This window comes from Anoplopoma fimbria, chromosome 5, assembly GCF_027596085.1.
Source record: "Anoplopoma fimbria isolate UVic2021 breed Golden Eagle Sablefish chromosome 5, Afim_UVic_2022, whole genome shotgun sequence".
In the NCBI taxonomy this organism is placed as follows: Eukaryota; Metazoa; Chordata; class Actinopteri; order Perciformes; family Anoplopomatidae; genus Anoplopoma; species Anoplopoma fimbria.
This window is the reverse complement of record NC_072453.1, coordinates 11,398,086-11,415,771: the sequence shown is the minus strand read 5'-3', so window position 1 is coordinate 11,415,771 and position 17,686 is coordinate 11,398,086. Positions and strand designations below refer to the sequence as shown.

Below are 17,686 nucleotides of genomic sequence, written 5' to 3'. Positions count from 1 at the left end.
GTTTCTGTTTACCACAAAACATTTGAACACTGAGCTGCAGCTTAGAAACATCTGACAGCGCCTGAGAGGTCAGAGAGGTCAGAGGACGACGCTCACCGAGTCCCTTCTTGCAGTCGCAGAACTCCAGCCTCTGAACGGCTCGGTTGATGCCGTGCGGGCCCATGATCGTCCTGGCAACAAGCAAAATAACACAACAGATTCATCAACATCCCACCTCATCCAGAGCTGCTCCCTCTCTTCATGGCTCTGCTGCACAGAAAACAATCAAATCATGGCAGGATTTTGTCATTTTCTCACCCCCCTCCCTCCCTCCCTCCCTCCACACAGCCACATCCAAACCAATAAAATCTGTCCCCTGTTAAAATGGGACGGTGGCTGAAGAGTGCGCTGACCTGAATGTTAGGAATTCCCAACAGTGATCAGAAATAATCAAATGAACATCACAAAGCGGGTTATTATCTCCTCGTGGTCCCTGGAAGCTCAGGGATTTGTGGAGGTTAATTTCAAAACGTGGAGCTGCTGGTCCGGTCCTGAAGGCTCAGCTCACTGCCAGAGCAGAGATTGTTTCAGATGCTTACGTGTGTGTGTGTGTGTGTGTGTGTGTGTGTGTGTGTGTGTGTGTGTGTGTGTGTGTGTGTGTGTGTGTGTGTGTGTGTGTGTGTGTGTGTGTGTGTGTGTGTGTGTGTGTGTGTCAAAGTGTTTGTGTAGAGACAGCATATATTACGTGGACAGACTGACCTCACAAACTTTAGGGTTCACTAGAAGAGATTCTAAAAGTAAAATAAAATGAAGTTGCAGAATTTTGACATCCTATTATGCTGTTCACACCAAACGGGAAGAAAATTTTCGCGTTTTGTTACATGCAGGAGTTTGATCGCAGGATCGTTTGTGTTTATTAGCGCCGAAAAGGTGGTGTGGCTTATCTCCATTGAAAACGTTATCAACTAAGCCATTTATTTCTGCCATCAACCATTAAAGCTGCAACCACCACTATTGCTGCTTTGTACTTTGTGAAAGTCGCAGCTATCCTAGGAAACTAAGGATACTAGTTGAGAAAAGTTTTGTAAAACCCCTGAACAATTACAAGTGACAGCTTGGAGGACTTGATTAGTCCAACTTCAGATATTGAAAGCAGTCTTATATGATTCTTTAGGCCAACTTGAAGCAGCACAACAAACTGTTAAGCCATTATTGACACATCATGACCTTATAAAGTTGATATGTCAAAAGATTTACCAAACAGTTTCCTGTTGGCCGCTGCATTGGAAAGATTTGGTCCTTGTCATATGAATGATGATTTAATGTTGACGGACCTAAAAGATTTGCATCATGACTTGTAATATTGCAATATCGAACAGAAATTGGTCTTTGTCAAATAGTTTCAGTGTTCTGTGCTAGTTGTATCATCTGTTTGGCATCATCTGTTTTAATAGATGTGCTCCAAATCTCCACCAGTCCAGAGCAGGTTTGAGCTTTGTTTAAGTAAACTAAATACCCCACCATACTGGTGCTCAGTCGTACTCTTGGTCTGAAACAGGAAGAGGATAAATTACTGGGCAGGTTAGTCAGAGAAAAGTGAACTCCTTAAACCAATTAGGGTCCAAAAGGAGATCAGACGGTCAAGCACATTAGACAATCTGGCAGAGAATGAATGGGAACGTACTGGTGTATATACTGCAAGGACAATAAAATGGTACTCAATGATACCAAAAGCTAAATACGTACATCCCCCACCTGTTCTCCCCTCAGCCCTGATGTATTGATTTTGTCTGATTTTGGAGTAAACAACAACTTTTTTGTTTGCCTCGATCAAACCTTTTTTCTCTGCTCTTACAGCTTTAATGTCCATGCATGTATTTATTTCCCTAAAATAATCCTTGTAGATTGTTTTGTGCTAAATCTAAATGTATAACTGTTGCTATAAATACATAAATTCTTTGACCTAAGCATCTCTGACTCACCCATCTTTATGTGCTGAACATTTATCCTGAATCTACAAAGCATCTTGTATCTACAGCCTGCAGATATAGTAAAGTACAACATTTCCATTTGTGGATTAAAAGTAAAAAGTCTTTAATATGCCAAAGAAGATTCTTCAGGACTGTTTGACAGACTTGAGAGCTCTGATGATGTGAACTTGGTTTCTAAAGTGAGCTGTGAGGCGGAGCTGCTGCCATCAGGACGGGGTTACATATACTGTGTGTTATGTAAGGGATAATGTACGTAGAATTGGATGAATAAAGATTCCAAGGTGAGGCAAAGGTCACTCTGATCTCTTTGGAGGGGCTTAGTATGAAATAATAACATCATCCATCTTAATATACAAGCCAAGTAATTGTTATTTGAATATACAGTACCAGTCAAAAGCCTTCACACCTTCTCATTCAATGGTTTTTCTTTATTTTATTTTATTTTTTTCTACATTGTAGATTAATATTGAAGACATCCAAACTATGAAGGAACACATATGGAATTATGTGGTAAACAAACAAATGCTCAACAAACCAGAATATGTTTTATATTTTAGATTCTTCAAAGTAGTTGAATGAGAAGATGTGTCCAAACTTTTGACTGGTACTGTATGTCATCAGAGAAAGCTTTTCTAACTGAGATGTACCCCATTCTTGACCATTTTTGCAGTATGAACACAACGTGTTTTTGCTGACTACTCCTGACTTTTATTTTGCATTGATCACCTCATTAAAAAAAACCTCCTTCATCAATGCTGCGAAGAATTTTGAAAATATCTGAAATCCACAAATTGACATCTACTCCAACTGGGGTTTAATTCATTCTTCAATCAAATATTTTCGTCACTTTTCATGTGCGTCAATACGTCAATTATACGTCAATACCATCAAGGAGAGACTGTGTGAAGGTTGCTCCATTAAAGCAGGGATATGCTTTAAAGGAAGTCTCATATCTGGATAAAGTTCACATGAGATTCAACACCTTTGATTGTGACACCACATATCTGTACATGTAATATAAATAATGTCAGCAATATTAACAATTATTCTGTCCTTTTATATAATATGTTAATTTTGTTGTTTTTTAACGTTTTTTTACTTATTTATAATACTCTGTGATTACTTGTTTATTATTTGCTACTTATGTCTCTTTTTTGTTTGTCTGACTATCCACTCTGCTGCTGTGATCCTGCAAATTTCCCCGCTGTGGGATTAATAAAGGATTATTTAATTTTATTTTATCTTATATATGCGTCTCTGATGGTCATGATCTGTCTTGGTGTTCACTTAGATAGAACCACATCATGGGAAGTCCTCAGTTGTCTAGACTTTAGGAATGAGTCCATGCACAACCCACCTGAACCTTAACCTGAACCCGAGGAGACAGAAACCATAAACCAAATCCAAAAGGGAGCTGATCCCTGTAAGACCCAATCTGAAATAGAACAGAGGATAATGAGATGCACTCGGGTTTATGACACATTGGTAGCTGAGTTGTTACAGATAATGCTTTGTAAACCACAAAATCCTGGATTCTCAGGACCTTTGGTGTACGTCTCACCCTTATCTCCCTCTCTCCCACATTTCTAAAGTCTCCTCTGTCAAATTAAGGCAAAATGCCAAAAAAGACGAATCAAAATCACAGACCGGAGACTGAGAAACAGGACCCTAAACATACCTTATTACATTTAGACCCTGATGACTCAGGTCCAACAGATTGGATACTAGGACCTAAGACGGATTCACTTGACTGTTCTGGATTCCAGGTGCTAAATCAGCGCTAATGGACTCATCAGTGTTCCTGGTGGATTGTTTTTTTTTATTGTTCTATCAAAACAAATGTTGGTTTTCACATGAATAACATGAAAGCAGCATCAGCAGCAATTCTCTCTGAGCCAAACAAACAGATGACAACAGCCGACCAACGTGCAACCGCTTTCTGTTGGGACACAAGGGGGCAATTAAACTGAGCACTTAATACCCGCTAATCTGCATTACCTGCCGCAAGTGATTAACGTCACACACAGTAACACAGTGACACCACTGCAGAGACGGCGGGCCAGAATGAACCAACATGGAGCAGGTTATGTCTCTTTGTCTTCAGATTTACACTGCAGGAGATTCATTATTTAAAAGGTTGAGTTGATGCATCATCTTGAGCTGCTACAATAAGACATTTTCACAAATAAATATGATTATAGAAATATTTTAGAAGAAATTATTATATTATAGTAGGATATTATTACTTAGGTTTTATATTTTATATTATTACTTATTCAAAGGCCAATTTGTGTACTTTTGTGTACTCTTTTACAATTTTCACAAGTTTCACTAGTTATTAACAAAAGAAAGAATCAGCTTGTTGCTGCCAAACTGGTCCCTTAACCCTTAACACTCTTTAAAGTGGAGATAAAATTGTGAAATAAAATGAAACATCACCATGTAAATATAGTAATTAACTTTGATTGGAGGGGAAATGGAGCAGTTTTATCTTTGCTGTGTCATGATGATAATGGGACAAATTAAATCATCACCGGTGCACTCAGGTAACTGATTGTACAGATATTCTATTTAATGATTTTATCACTTTATGTTTGCAGTGATACTTGAGATAGAATATGTAGTGGCTGGGCCAATTCTTCAGAACAGTTGATTATACCCACCACCATCAATGACATAATAGTTAACTTGAAGTCTTTGTGTTTTTGTCCACTTAATGAATGAGAGTCCACTATTCTCTATGTTTTAGTTCCGTTTTGGTCTCCACCATCTCATAGAAAATACTGATTAAAGCAGCTTTAAGTATCTAAGTTTTCCTGCAAAACAGAATGTTTACTGTGAAATTAGACTGATAATAATTTCTGAAAGTCGATTATTGACCTTGAGAACAAAAGTTTGACAAAATAATCTTAACTAAAGGTACAATTTCTACTTTTAACCACAGTATGGATTTTACCATTTGACTTTAATAGTGTTTAATTATGTATTGATAGAGAGTCTTTGTGTAACAAGTTCTCAATATGAGGGTCAAGAACAAGAACATTGTTTTTAGCTTAACTATCATGTGTTTTATCTCTTTCTGAAGGTTTCAAATGGTTTCATTAAACTTGAAATTGTGAAAGACAAGCACTTGCTAATTATTTCCAATGAACAATGTCATATTATGTTTGTAATTTTGTATTTAAATGCATTTTTGCTAAGAGGACCTTGAAGAAGTGCCTCCATATTTAATATCCTTGTGTCTGTTTGCTTTCCCTCTCCGTATGTTCAAGTGTCAACAGACGTCCCAGAAACGAGAGCAAAAATAAAAAAAGGAGACTTCCTGCATAACGGAGCAGCAGATGTTTTCATAGAGATGAGTGATGCAGATGGATCCATATGCTGACAGATTATCAGCAACAGAAGCTGCAGCAGCTTCACTTCAATGAGTCAGCTGATTTAGGAATCATTGCATACCAGGCAGCAATCATCATATATGGTACTAAACAGACATTACAGTAATAAGGATTTACATCAGTATTACTTTGTTTTGAGAAAGACAGAAACACATTCACAGCTGATCTGATGTGAAAACCTTGTACCTCCATTTTTAACCTTCTGCTGCAGAGCTCCAGGCTTAAGGTGGAAAATCACGTGTTTATCGTGCTTCAATAAATAACGTTTTCATATCATTGTATTAAAATATACATATACACATAAAATATTGTGCAGTATATTGTTTTTTCACGCCTACAGTGGATAAATAAAGTAGTGTACTACTACTACTATTATCACATCCACCAATAACACCAACGTAAACAATACAAATGTAATAGTTAATTATATACCTGTAACATATAAAGTGAGGTAGCTTAACGTTAAGCAGCAAATAACTTTACTAACCTTATGAGTAAGCTAATGTTAGCTAGCTATGCTAATGATGTTAGCAAACTAACGTTAATGTTAGCACAACAACAATAGGAGATCATTATAGTGATCAGTTAATCTACTATAAGAGTATTCGGTAGCATAGCAAGCTTACGTCAATTAATGTTAGCAAACTTGTAAGGTTTGTACAAGCTGTTCAATGTGATCATAAACCGTATACTTGTTGGGCAGCCTTTTGGGTAGTATCTTGCTGTCAAAGGTTCACCTGTTGTTAATGTTGTTAAATGGTCGCAGTCAACACTTTAACACATGGTTTATGTTGTAAAACAGTCACGGATAACATTGTAACATGTGGTAACGTTACGAAACAGAGGCGAGTAACGTTGTAACACACGGTTAACGGTGTGATACAGTCGTCGTTAACATTGTTACACGTGGTTAACGAGAAACGTTAATGTTAAAGTTGAGATAACTTAATGGTTAACGTTGTCAAATGTTATGTAACGTAATGGTTAGAATTGTAACACCTGGTTGACGTTGTGGAACTAATATGAATAATGTGGATAATGTTGTGAACATTTGCCGATTATGTTTAATCAATAAACTGCTTAGTTGAGGTTAAAAAAATCATGGTTTGCCTTCAAATAAGAAAGCTTTTAACGAAATGTAAGCTAGTAGTAGTAAGGCTGCAACTAACAATTTATTTCATTATCAATGTCTTTCAATTATTTATTTTGAAGTAAGTGATCAATCAATGATTACATGGTTTATAATTCCAGATGATATTAGTTACATCTTCAAATTGCTTATTGTACCCCAGTAACAGTTTAAAATCACCCTCACATAAAACCAGAGAATGTTTTACATTTTACATGATAATTAAGTTAAACGGTTGGTCGCTTATCATCATACATCACCACTGTGGATCAATAGACTATATTTTCTGAGCTACTCGACACAGTGAGAAATCAGTATTTTACTATAAATCTCTTGAGATAATTTCTAAAAGTCATTTTTCTATTAAAACATTTTTTTTCAGTTCCTGATAAGTTTACAGTTTGGAGACACAATATTTTTACCTAACAACAGAAACATTCACCTCATGTTGAAGGTTAAATATGAATCTATAGTGAAAAGAACAAAATGTTCCTCAGAAATCAAGTGGAGGAAAAGAAGAAAGTCAACAAAGATGAAATGGAACTGGATTGGATCTGCTGTTGTTATTAAAAACTGTTGATATCTTCCCTTTAAAGCAGCTCTCACATGCATGACCCAGAACCGAGCTCAAGCATGTGGACTTAAACGCAGAGGCATCTGCCGGTAAACAGCCTGTAAACCTATTTCACCTCTGAAGTCTGTGACCCACATCAACTACTGCTGCTGCAGCAGAGAAAAAAAAGCTGTAAAACCTTAAAGGAGACAAGTTTTATTATTAAAAACAAAAGAGAAGGAAGGAAGGAAGGAAGGAAGGAAGGAGGGAGGGAAGGTGAGGAAAGGAAGGGAGGGAGGAGCAGAGAATTAGCTTACCAGTAGAGGAGAGACAGCCCATCGGATCGCTCAGCGTCCTTAGGGAGGAATGGCATAACACGACGGTCCGAGACAGAAAAACAATCACACACACACACACACACACACACACACACACACACACACACACACACACACACACACACACACACACACACACACACACACACACACACACACACACACAAACGAGTGTTAGGGCGCCATGAGTCCAGAGGAGGAGACGCGATGAGATGGCGGTGGTTCAAACGAGGTCGCTGTGTTTGTGTGTGACTGAGAGTGAAGAGGAGAGGGATGGAAATCCGCCTCGACAGGCAGAGACACACGCTTACCTTTACTCACTAATCCATGCTGATACCCACACACACACACACACACACACACACACACACACACACACACACACACACACACACACACACACACACACACACACACACAACATAAGCACATGCACACAACATCACAGAGGATACAACTTAAAAACGTTTTCTGAAGACGCGCTTCCTTTCCCCAGCTGAGAGATTAGAGCATTATAGTTTAAAAAACACGGGACGGAGGCTGACTGGCTTTAAAGTGTTTCCTCTCTGAAGGATAAATCACCTGCAAACGTCACGGTGACGGAACTTAAAAGCATCAAACAATCAGACGGTTGGATTCAGAATGCATGAATTCAAATTCATATTCTTATTTTGCTGAGTACACAACAGGGAATGAATCAGGCTGGGAAATGTTTGTGGGTTTTAAAGACTGATGGTGAAGAAGAGGAGGGAAAGTGAGAGCTGTGCCAGCTTTAGTCGTCAAGAGATGACTGGACTTGATCTTAAGGATCGTAACGGATCTATCAGGTCAATCAGATTGTAATTGGATGGACATAAGATAATTAAAACCGGATCAAAACCTGATCCTCTCTTTACTGAATTATACCTCACAGTGTTGCAGCACTTCTCTCTCCTTTACAGCAATAATGAGAGTATTTCGTTACATTAACGAGGGAGAAGAAATCTTGTCACAGCGTTCATCTCAATTAAACAGAACGATAAAGGTGTCATCTGGAACCGAAAATGTTTTTTTGGATTGATTCCATAGAAGAACTACTTCTGGTTCCACATAGAACCTTTCAGATCAAGGTTCTTTATTGAACCATTTCCTTAAACGTTTAAGGAACGTGACAGAGAACTTCAAAGACCCTAATAATGTGCCTCAAAAAACATCAAAAATGGTTCTTTGAGGCAGCATTATCTGGTTCTTTGAAGAACTTAAAGAACTCTCTAAAGAACCTTTTTTTTTTATGTATTGCAAATTGATACCATCCACCATCCAAAAAATAAATAAAGAACCCTTTAATATCCCAAAGAACCTTATGATAACGATGTAGAACTCTCCACTAGATAAAATGGTTCTTTAGTGGGTGTGGCTATACGTGGAACCACACAGCCTTTTAAAGAACCAGTTAAGAACCATTCTTTTTCTGTGTGTAGGGCAGAGATATAAATAGTAGAGACCTGAATTAACATTACGACCTTCATGAAGGAGGATTTACTGCCTGACTGTATCAGTTTCAGCCTTAGGTTAAAGAGTGTATGTTTTAAATAATACACTTGTGTCAGGTCATGTGTTCTAATTAGAACTTTAATCCAATACCCCACAAACCCAACGCAACGCGACCACGTTTGTAACCAGAACACCATGACAACCTCGTTATTATGCTTTTTACCTTTTTACCTGTTTCTGTTAACAGGTGGATTCTACTTCTCTTTGGACTTCATCTGTAAACGTTTGGATCATAATTGTACCATTAAAATCTTGTTCCTTGTTTTATTAAAACTGTTCCTGTCTGGCTGCTTATATATCTATATGTATAAAATATATATTTTATTTAGAGCATTTAGTATTGAGAATACTTTTAGAGTTAACTTAAATTATTTTTTAACTGTATTCATTCATCATCATTCATTCATCTGAATGTGTTAAACAAAACATTAAACTTAAAGGTTCTAAACACAAAGTCAGAGCACTTCAATGCCTCCATACGGCTTCAACATGGCGACGGCTGAGTCGGCGGCTGGCAGCTAACAGGGCTAACAGTGCAAACAATAGATGAACAGTACTGGCGGTGTTTACCTGAGGGGGAAGTAGAGGGTGTGTTGCTATGTATCCATGACAACGCTGTTTGTTTGGACGCAGTTATCAGCTGTAAAAAGGCACGCTCACATGCACTGACATGCACTAAACGGCACATGGCCTGCCGAATATTTGAACAAAGAAAGGAGAAGCTCTGATAACACCACACAGAGACGCTCAGAAACACATTCATCCTCCAGATCTTTACATTAATCATAAAACAGAACAATATGAAGCCATAATATTGTATCATTGTGTAACTCAGAGAGACTCCGAACAAAAATGCCGAAAGATGCTGATTCATCAGAAATAAAGGCAACAACGGTAATTGTGATTGCAAAACTTCTTCTTTAATTTGTACATTTTTATGTCATTCAGCGTTCAACCTGTCTCGTCTCAGCAGTGACGCATGGAAGAGGACGGAAAATAAAGACAGGACGTGTGATCCGTCATCGACCCAGAGTGTTGCTGCTGCTTCTTCTTCATGGTGGTTAAAGTTGACAGCTTCGGCTTCAGACAGGAAGAGGGCTGAGGACATTTACTGAAGATCGTTACTCAAGAAGACGCTCAGATTAAACAACAGCAGCTTCCTCTTACCCCCTCTTCACCTCTCCACCTCCCTCCTCCATCTTCCTCTTCCTCATCCTCTCCCCTCTCCTCTCTCTCTCATCCTGATATATCCAGAGCAGAACAGGTTAAATTCAAATGTATTTGCACTTGGGGCTTTTTGGAAACTCTAAATTATTGCCAAATATATATTTTTAAAACACATAAAAATAAAATAAAATAAACAATTAATCAAATAAATCTCATATTTCTGCATGTGTCTGCCTCTAAATATAAGATATACAGTATAACAATGATGAACAACATTATAGTTGTAGTTAAATATTGCTTTTTATGTTATAATTTAAACATAAATAAAGTTCCATTTTGACATGATATATTTAATATATTAAAAATACAGGAGCTGGTTCATTAGAAAACACAATCTCACCTTCAGTGACAAAGAAAACACAATAGATCATTTATTGATTCCTGTTTAATCTCAATCCTGATAAATTGATTTTCTGTTTGAACTGAATTAAACTCCTGAATGTTTGTGCGTCTTTGGATGGATGTTTTGTATTTGGTGAAATATGGTGAAATATGGTGAAATATCAAAGGAATGTCTCTGATGTCACGCCTCACGTTTCTGTGTGTAACAGTGCTGGTTTGGTAAACTGCTGATGAAGACGACCACACAGGAACTGGAATCAGAGACATAAATACACCGACAGTCGTCTATGAACTCTTTATGGATGAAGTCCTCTCATACGGCTGACTGGTGAGTTCTGGATAGTATAGAGTATAGTATATATATATGTGTGTTTGTTACATTTTTCTACATTAGAAACTCACTTGTATTAATGTAGATTTAATTACATATATATATATATGTGTGTGTGTGTGTGTGTGTGTGTGTGTGTGTGTGTGTGTGTGTGTGTGTGTGTGTGTGTGTGTGTGTGTGTGTTTGTTACATTTGTCTACAGTAAGAAAGTAACTTATCAATGTAGATTTAGTAGTAGTATCTTTAAAACTGCATAGATCATATTACATTATAATAATATACTTTTATTAATATGTATCTGTTTTATTTTATGGATTTAATGTTTTAGAAGTGAAACTGGTTCATGTATAAACACAAAAGTACTTTTGTGTTTATACATGAAGTATATGAAAGTGTTTTTTTGTTTTTTAAACAAAAAAGGAGGAAGGTGAAAAGAGGAAGTGGTTAATTTCCTGAATATCGACACTTTCCTCTTGAGGTCATTTCCCTCCGACTCGTCCAACCACCACACAAACCACAACTGATTTGAAATAAAAGCACCTAAAAATAATCTGAACTTGTCTCCACACTGATCCATCTACTTCAGTTAGAGTAAATAAATACGTCGCCTCCACCATGTTGAACCTGACGACCTCGGTACCTGGCGGCCGCGGCGGCTGCCCCCCCGTCGGCATCCAGCTGGAGGGCGTGATTCTTCCCCCGGTGCTCATCATCGACGTCATACTGGGGCTACTGGGTAACATGGTCGCCCTGTGGATCTTCTGCTTCAAGCTGAAGACCTGGAACCCCAACAACCTGTTCCTCTTCAACCTGGTCATCGCCGACTTCCTGGTCCTTGTGAGTCTGCCGCTGAGGATCGACTCCTTGCTCAGGGGTCACTGGGTGTTTGGAGACGGCCTGTGCCGGATCAACCTCTTCCTGATGTTCTCCAACCGCTCGGCCAGCATCGCGCTCATGACGGTGGTGGCGATCTACCGCTACTTTAAGGTGAGGAGATTGTGTGGTGATGTTTTGACATAATTAACCGTGATGAATCTAAAAATGATTTTAACAGACAAATAATTTACACGTCAGTAGACCTTCTATATTACAGTATGATACCAAAATGATGTCTCATGATTGGTGCTTCCCAACTAGTGGTGAATGTAGTCCAACACATTTGATTACAAATTACAAAAAAACATTTCTGCCCTTATATTTTGGGGCCAGACCGGGCGTCAACCTCCGGTTCTGCAGAGTGAAGCCAATGCTTCATGTCTTAAAGCTGCATTCTCTCTACTGTCCATCAGGGGGCGACTCCTCTGGTTGTATAGAAGTCTATGAGAAAATGACTCTACTTCTCTCTTGATTTATTCCCTCAGTAAACATTGTAAACATGAGTTTATGGTCTCAATCTCTAGTTTCAAGTCTTCTTCAATACAGCATGATGTTCATTTAGTAAATTATGTTCCATTTAGAGTCAAATAGACCATAAAGCAGGTATGCTTTAGGGCGGGGCTACACTCTGATTGACAGGTCGACACCAGAGACGTATACGACGTCTCTACGTCACTCCTCCGCAGTGCATATATGGTCACTTCCTGTTCACTGGTTGCAAAAAAAACAAAATGGCAACGCTAATATCCCTGAACTACAGGCTTCAAAACATCCACAAACCAATGAGAGACGTCCCCTTCTTATATACAAACTATGTCCCAAATTATCGGTACATGTATCTCACTTATTGATCACAAATTGACAAATCGATGTGATTATGATATCAGCCAATTTATTGCCAGAATAAACAGCCCTTTCTCCTGAAAATAAAGTTCACACACTTTTTTGGGTTTTGGATTAAGTTTTCTTTTGACGATCACCAATAATTTTAAGTGATAAATCAGAATGATGTAAATGACGACTGTCCTCCTGCTCCAGGTGGTCCACCCTCACCACCGCTTCAACCGTTTGACCAAACATCAGGCTGCGTTCGTGTCGGCGTTCGTCTGGCTGCTGGTCATCGGCCCCCGGATTCCCATGCTGGCGTACAACCACATCAAGATCCCCGGCAACAAAACCCAGTGCTTCTTCTTCACCTCCTACAATGAGATGTCCCGGGCCATCATCGTCCTGGTGGGCATGCACCGCATCCTGACGGTGCTGGAGTTCCTCCTCCCGATGGCCATGCTGCTGTTCTGCTCCGTCCGCATCTTCGGCTTCCTGAAGAGCCGGCAGATGGGGAAACCGGACAAGGTGCGGAAGGCGATGCGTGTCTGCGTGGCCATCGTGTTGGTGTTCATGGTGTGCTTCCTGCCCACCACGGTGACAACAATCGGGCTGTGGGTCATCGGCTCGTACCGGCCGTGGGACTGTCCCTCCTTCTACACCTTCACCCAGCTCAACATTGCGTCACTGGGGCTGAACTTCCTGAACTCGGCGCTGGACCCCATCGTCTATGTCTTCTCCAGCTCCATGTTCAGGAAGGCGCTCTGCGGATCGCTGCCCCGGGCGCTGCGCTGCAGGAATGACACCAGCGACGGCGAGGACATGCCGTCCTCCGGGACTCAGAGCACCAACCAGCAGGAACTGAAGTCCACGGAGACGGAAAGAGAAAGTAAAGCCATGTGATGAGCTCTCCCTCCATTATAATGACTGGATCCAGCAGCCCACTCTTCTTGTTTATTTGATATTCATGACTGATTTTAATTTCAGTTTAGAGGGTGATGATTAAAATATTTTTTTATATTTATTCTCATCATTATTTACCCAAGATCTTCCTCATTGCCAATGTTTTGGTCCATTTTGTAAAAATAAAAAACTCCAATGAAATCTTAAAATATATACCAAGGTATATTTTACACACCTGTCGTCATAATTTCAAGTGTAAATTGTAAAATTAAATATTTTATCCACATAAAATAACATTAATAATGTGCTTATTTTGTCTTAAGATGGTTTATGTAAAGCTCTGTAAAGAATTAACTGCTGAAATGTGTTTTGTGAATGAACCTGCCTTGCATTGATTTGTGTTGTATTCTGCATTGAGTTGTCTGATTGTTTTGTCTGTTTATTTGATGTTTGATGCTGTTAAAGTTTTGTTTCTAGGATCTGTGTACATTTTTAATTATGATAATTTGTAACTCAAACTTGTGTTCTTGAACAAATTACAGATGTGGATTCAAACTCAAGTTGGGAACATTTTGAAAGTTCCACCCTGTCTTCATTGTCCGACTTTTATATTGTTAATCATGTTGTTTCATTTAAACCTAAACTCTATTATTTATGGTTCCACTTTGGAGATATTTGGGATGTGCATCGTTTTAGACACATTTTTACAAAAATTCATCATGGAAATGTTTTAATGATGAAAACAATCTAGAACTAGAGAGGTATTTGGGTTTGAGCTGCGAGTCCAGCAGAATTTAAGACGTTAAAGGACGAAATCACAGGAATAATAGTAAAGGAAGACAACAACAAGCAGCATTATAGGAGCCGTAAAACCCAGAACGATCCACTGCACATTCTGATGGATGAAGTCCTCCATCTAGTGGACAGATCATCAACTACATCATCTCTTTCTTTATGATCTAGTTTAAAATGTCTCTGTTGCTCAAACCAGGATGAGTATGCAAAAACTGTGAAAGCACTTTCAGCAAAAAGGATGCAGGTTCTAGTATCATAATTTGTCCACATGATGTGTGGTTGCAGAAATAACAGAGATAAGGAGGCAGTTTAAAATGGCCTTTTACAGAAAAATTAACCAGTGACTTATTCGACAGTTGCATCAGGAGAAAAAACAACTTTATCATACATGCAGGGATGCATGCAGAAGCCATCATTATCTACTGGAGATAATATCAGCTTGTTGCAGATATGTTTAGTTAGGTTGATAAGTAAATAAACATTTGAGAACAGAAATGCAGAACCTGGAACAGAAACAGTTTCTCAATTACACGGTTTGTCCACCAGAGAGCGCTGTCATGTATGTTTTACACTATAAAATGTCAGAATGTGTCTTTGAAACAGTTTTTAAAACAAAAACAAAACATCATAGGAATCAGTATCAAGATTGTTATAAGTTATGAGTTTGTGTTGAAATAATTAGTAATATCACTCTTAAATGGGAACCTTTCTGTGATGACTCAATTCAACAAAGCAGTTAGATGAAGGTTTCTCTGACAAATGATGAGAAAACATGTCAGTGGATTCATTTTGAGGAACAGGGTCACTAAAGCTTCAACTGAAAAATATAAATTCTTAAAATCTGTCACTAATGCAGCCTGTGAGACAGGCTCTTCTTTGTTGGTATCATCGTGTGTGTGTGTGTGTGTGTGTGTGTGTGTGTGTGTGTGCGTGTGCATTGTTGCTGCATCAAGAACACCAACAGTCGAACCTCTCTGGATAGGGCAGAACCGTCCACCAAAGCAGTGTTGACAGGTGAGAAATACAACATGTCCTCACTTTAAGTCAATGGTCCTCACATTGATAGAACAACAGACTTGTGTGTGTTTTCACTGACGTATTTGTTGCTTTTTGTGATAAAGTGTGATATTGATTGCTGTGAAATTCGGTTCAGACCTTCATGGTCCTTTATGGGACAAATCCTGCTAGCACGCATAAGCTAGATAGCATGTTAGCATATGCAACTTCACAGGGTCCTTGCCATGATTATAGACTCTTGTTTGAATAACTACTACTTTTGCTTTGTCATATCAGCTGTTTATGTTTTTTGGACAACATTTTTAAATTTAGCAAGGGTTGGTGAACAATTAACTATGTTCTTAATAAACTTTGGGACAAATTATCTTTTTGTGGTGGCTTGTGACAGTCTTATGCGCCTTCCTGAGGGAGGCAACTCTAGTTTTGTTATCACTTTTTAAAGTTAAATTGTTTGTGAAATCACAGAGACGTCTGACTACACAAATACTGCAACATTTCCTCTTAGCATGAAACCAAAAAGTTGATTTATTGCACATCGACTGCAGCAATACGGTGAAGATTAGTATAAAATACAAACTGTATGCAGGTAGTATGACATTTGTTCACAAAAACACAAACTAGAAAAAATAGAAAACTAGAAGGATACTCAGAGAGTGCAGACCTCCATCAAGGTTGTCTACCTAACAGAAAATAGTTTCAGATCTACTTCAACATGCAATAGCCTTGTTTCTATAAAAATCAGGCCCGTAGTTTTTCTTTAATATTTTTTATTGGAGATAAAAACATAACCTCCTTGGTGGAGGTCATTATATTTTTGTTATGTGTTTCAAACAGAAAAAAAAATAGAGTTTTCTTTTTCAGGCTGCAAATTTGGTTTTCTGACTGAGCTGATTAAATCTAAAGACCATCTGTCTGGGTTTCATTATTTATCATACCAGTCTAATAACATCTTATTTTAACTCTGCTTCATATTAAAGACAATAAATCTCAGCGGCTCCAAAAACAAACAAAAGATAGAAATGACTCACTGTCTTCAAGAGTTTTCTAAAAATAGAGGCATGTTTTTATTTAATGACGGAGACAAAGAGGGCAAATGTTGCCGGCTGCCATCTTTGTTTTGGTCTCATTCTGTGAAGACCACGAGGCAACAACTGGTTCTAAAAAGTGAAGTCAATGCTTCATGTGTTAAAGCTGCATTCTCGCTACTGTCCATCAGGGGGCGCCTCCTCTGGTTGTATAGAAGTCAATGAGAAAATGACTCTACTTGAGTTTATGGTCTCAATCTCAAAAAGTCACAGTGGGCTATAATAACCTGGAGGTGGATGAGTACCTGCTGCAGCATTGAGCTGAGGTCGACACTCAAGATAAAGGAAGACTGATTTCTCTGCACAACGCTGCCTCCTACGGGGTGAGGAGGGGGTGACACACACACACACACACACACACACACACACACACACACACACACACACACACACACACACACACACACACACACACAACACACCACACACACAAACACGCACACACACCTACACACACCTACACACACACACACACACACACACATAAAGGATACCCTGAACCAGACTCTGTAAATTTTGACTGATTTAAGCGTTTTTTATTTGATCTTCACACTTTCAGTTTCTGACCCGACTGCTTTATCTTGAGTTAAACTGGACTCTGAATTTATGATGATTGATTCAATTTCACACACACACACACACACACACACACACACACACACACACACACACACACACACACACACACACACACACACACACACACAGAGACACACACACACACTTACAGAGACACACTCACTCTCACACACACACGCACACACACACATACAGTACAGTCATAGTGCCCTCTGAATGATGAGCTGCTGATTGAAGAGACAGAAAGTGGACACACACCAGTGATGAGGAGTGAAATGACACACTGTGTGTGTGTGTGTGTGTGTGTGTGTGTGTGTGTGTGTGTGTATGTGTGTGTGTGTGTGTGTGTGAGTAGCTCTTGTCCAGTCAGATCAGTTGATTAAAACAGAGACTCATCCATCATTTTCTATTCATCCCCCTCTCTCTCTTTGTCTCTCTCAGCTCATCATTTTCTCTCTTTCCTATTCTCTTTTTCTCATTTTTCTCATTTCGGGGCCAATTTTCTTTACCAGCGTTATTTTTCTGACCTTAAAGTTTGTCATTTTGGTGCAACAGTGGGAATTTTTTTGGCCTGAGAACAGACGTCTGTTTTTGCAGCAAAAGAGTCAAATAAATACTAAATCCAGCAAATGTAACAAAATACTGAACAAAAATAAACTAGCTATTTTAATTTAACAGTCAAATCAGTTGAATTAGAATCACTAATACACAGTCCATTCTGGATCAAAACAATTGGAAACGACAGGAAAAATGTGGTGAATAAAAAGGGATTGATTAGAGAATTAATA

The 17,686-nt window shown here is 38.7% G+C and overlaps 2 protein-coding genes across 2 annotated transcripts in view; one reads left to right on the top strand and one right to left on the bottom strand.

The window, feature by feature from the left end:
- Positions 1 to 7,420, bottom strand: part of stxbp4 (syntaxin binding protein 4) — a 34,881-nt gene extending 27,461 nt beyond the window's left edge. The window contains 2 exon segments of the mRNA XM_054599283.1: positions 97 to 170; positions 7,365 to 7,420. Coding sequence (XP_054455258.1) covers positions 97 to 170; positions 7,365 to 7,420 — 130 coding nt within the window.
- A 3,318-nt stretch (positions 7,421 to 10,738) lies between these two features.
- Positions 10,739 to 13,965, top strand: hcar1-3 (hydroxycarboxylic acid receptor 1-3). The gene is made up of 3 exons (XM_054599317.1): positions 10,739 to 10,815; positions 11,405 to 11,805; positions 12,733 to 13,965. The coding sequence occupies exons 2-3, from the start codon at positions 11,434 to 11,436 to the stop codon at positions 13,420 to 13,422; spliced, it is 1,062 nt and encodes a 353-aa protein (XP_054455292.1). The 5' UTR covers positions 10,739 to 10,815; positions 11,405 to 11,433; the 3' UTR covers positions 13,423 to 13,965.
- Positions 13,966 to 17,686: the final 3,721 nt, after the last annotated feature.

Excerpts from the sequence above, each read along its gene's own strand:
- hcar1-3 (XM_054599317.1), top strand. The coding sequence starts at position 11,434 with ATGTTGAACCTGACGACCTCGGTACCTGGCGGCCGCGGCGGCTGCCCC. Across the intron at positions 11,806-12,732 it reads CGATCTACCGCTACTTTAAG|GTGGTCCACCCTCACCACCG; the intron begins GTGAGGAGATTG and ends CTCCTGCTCCAG.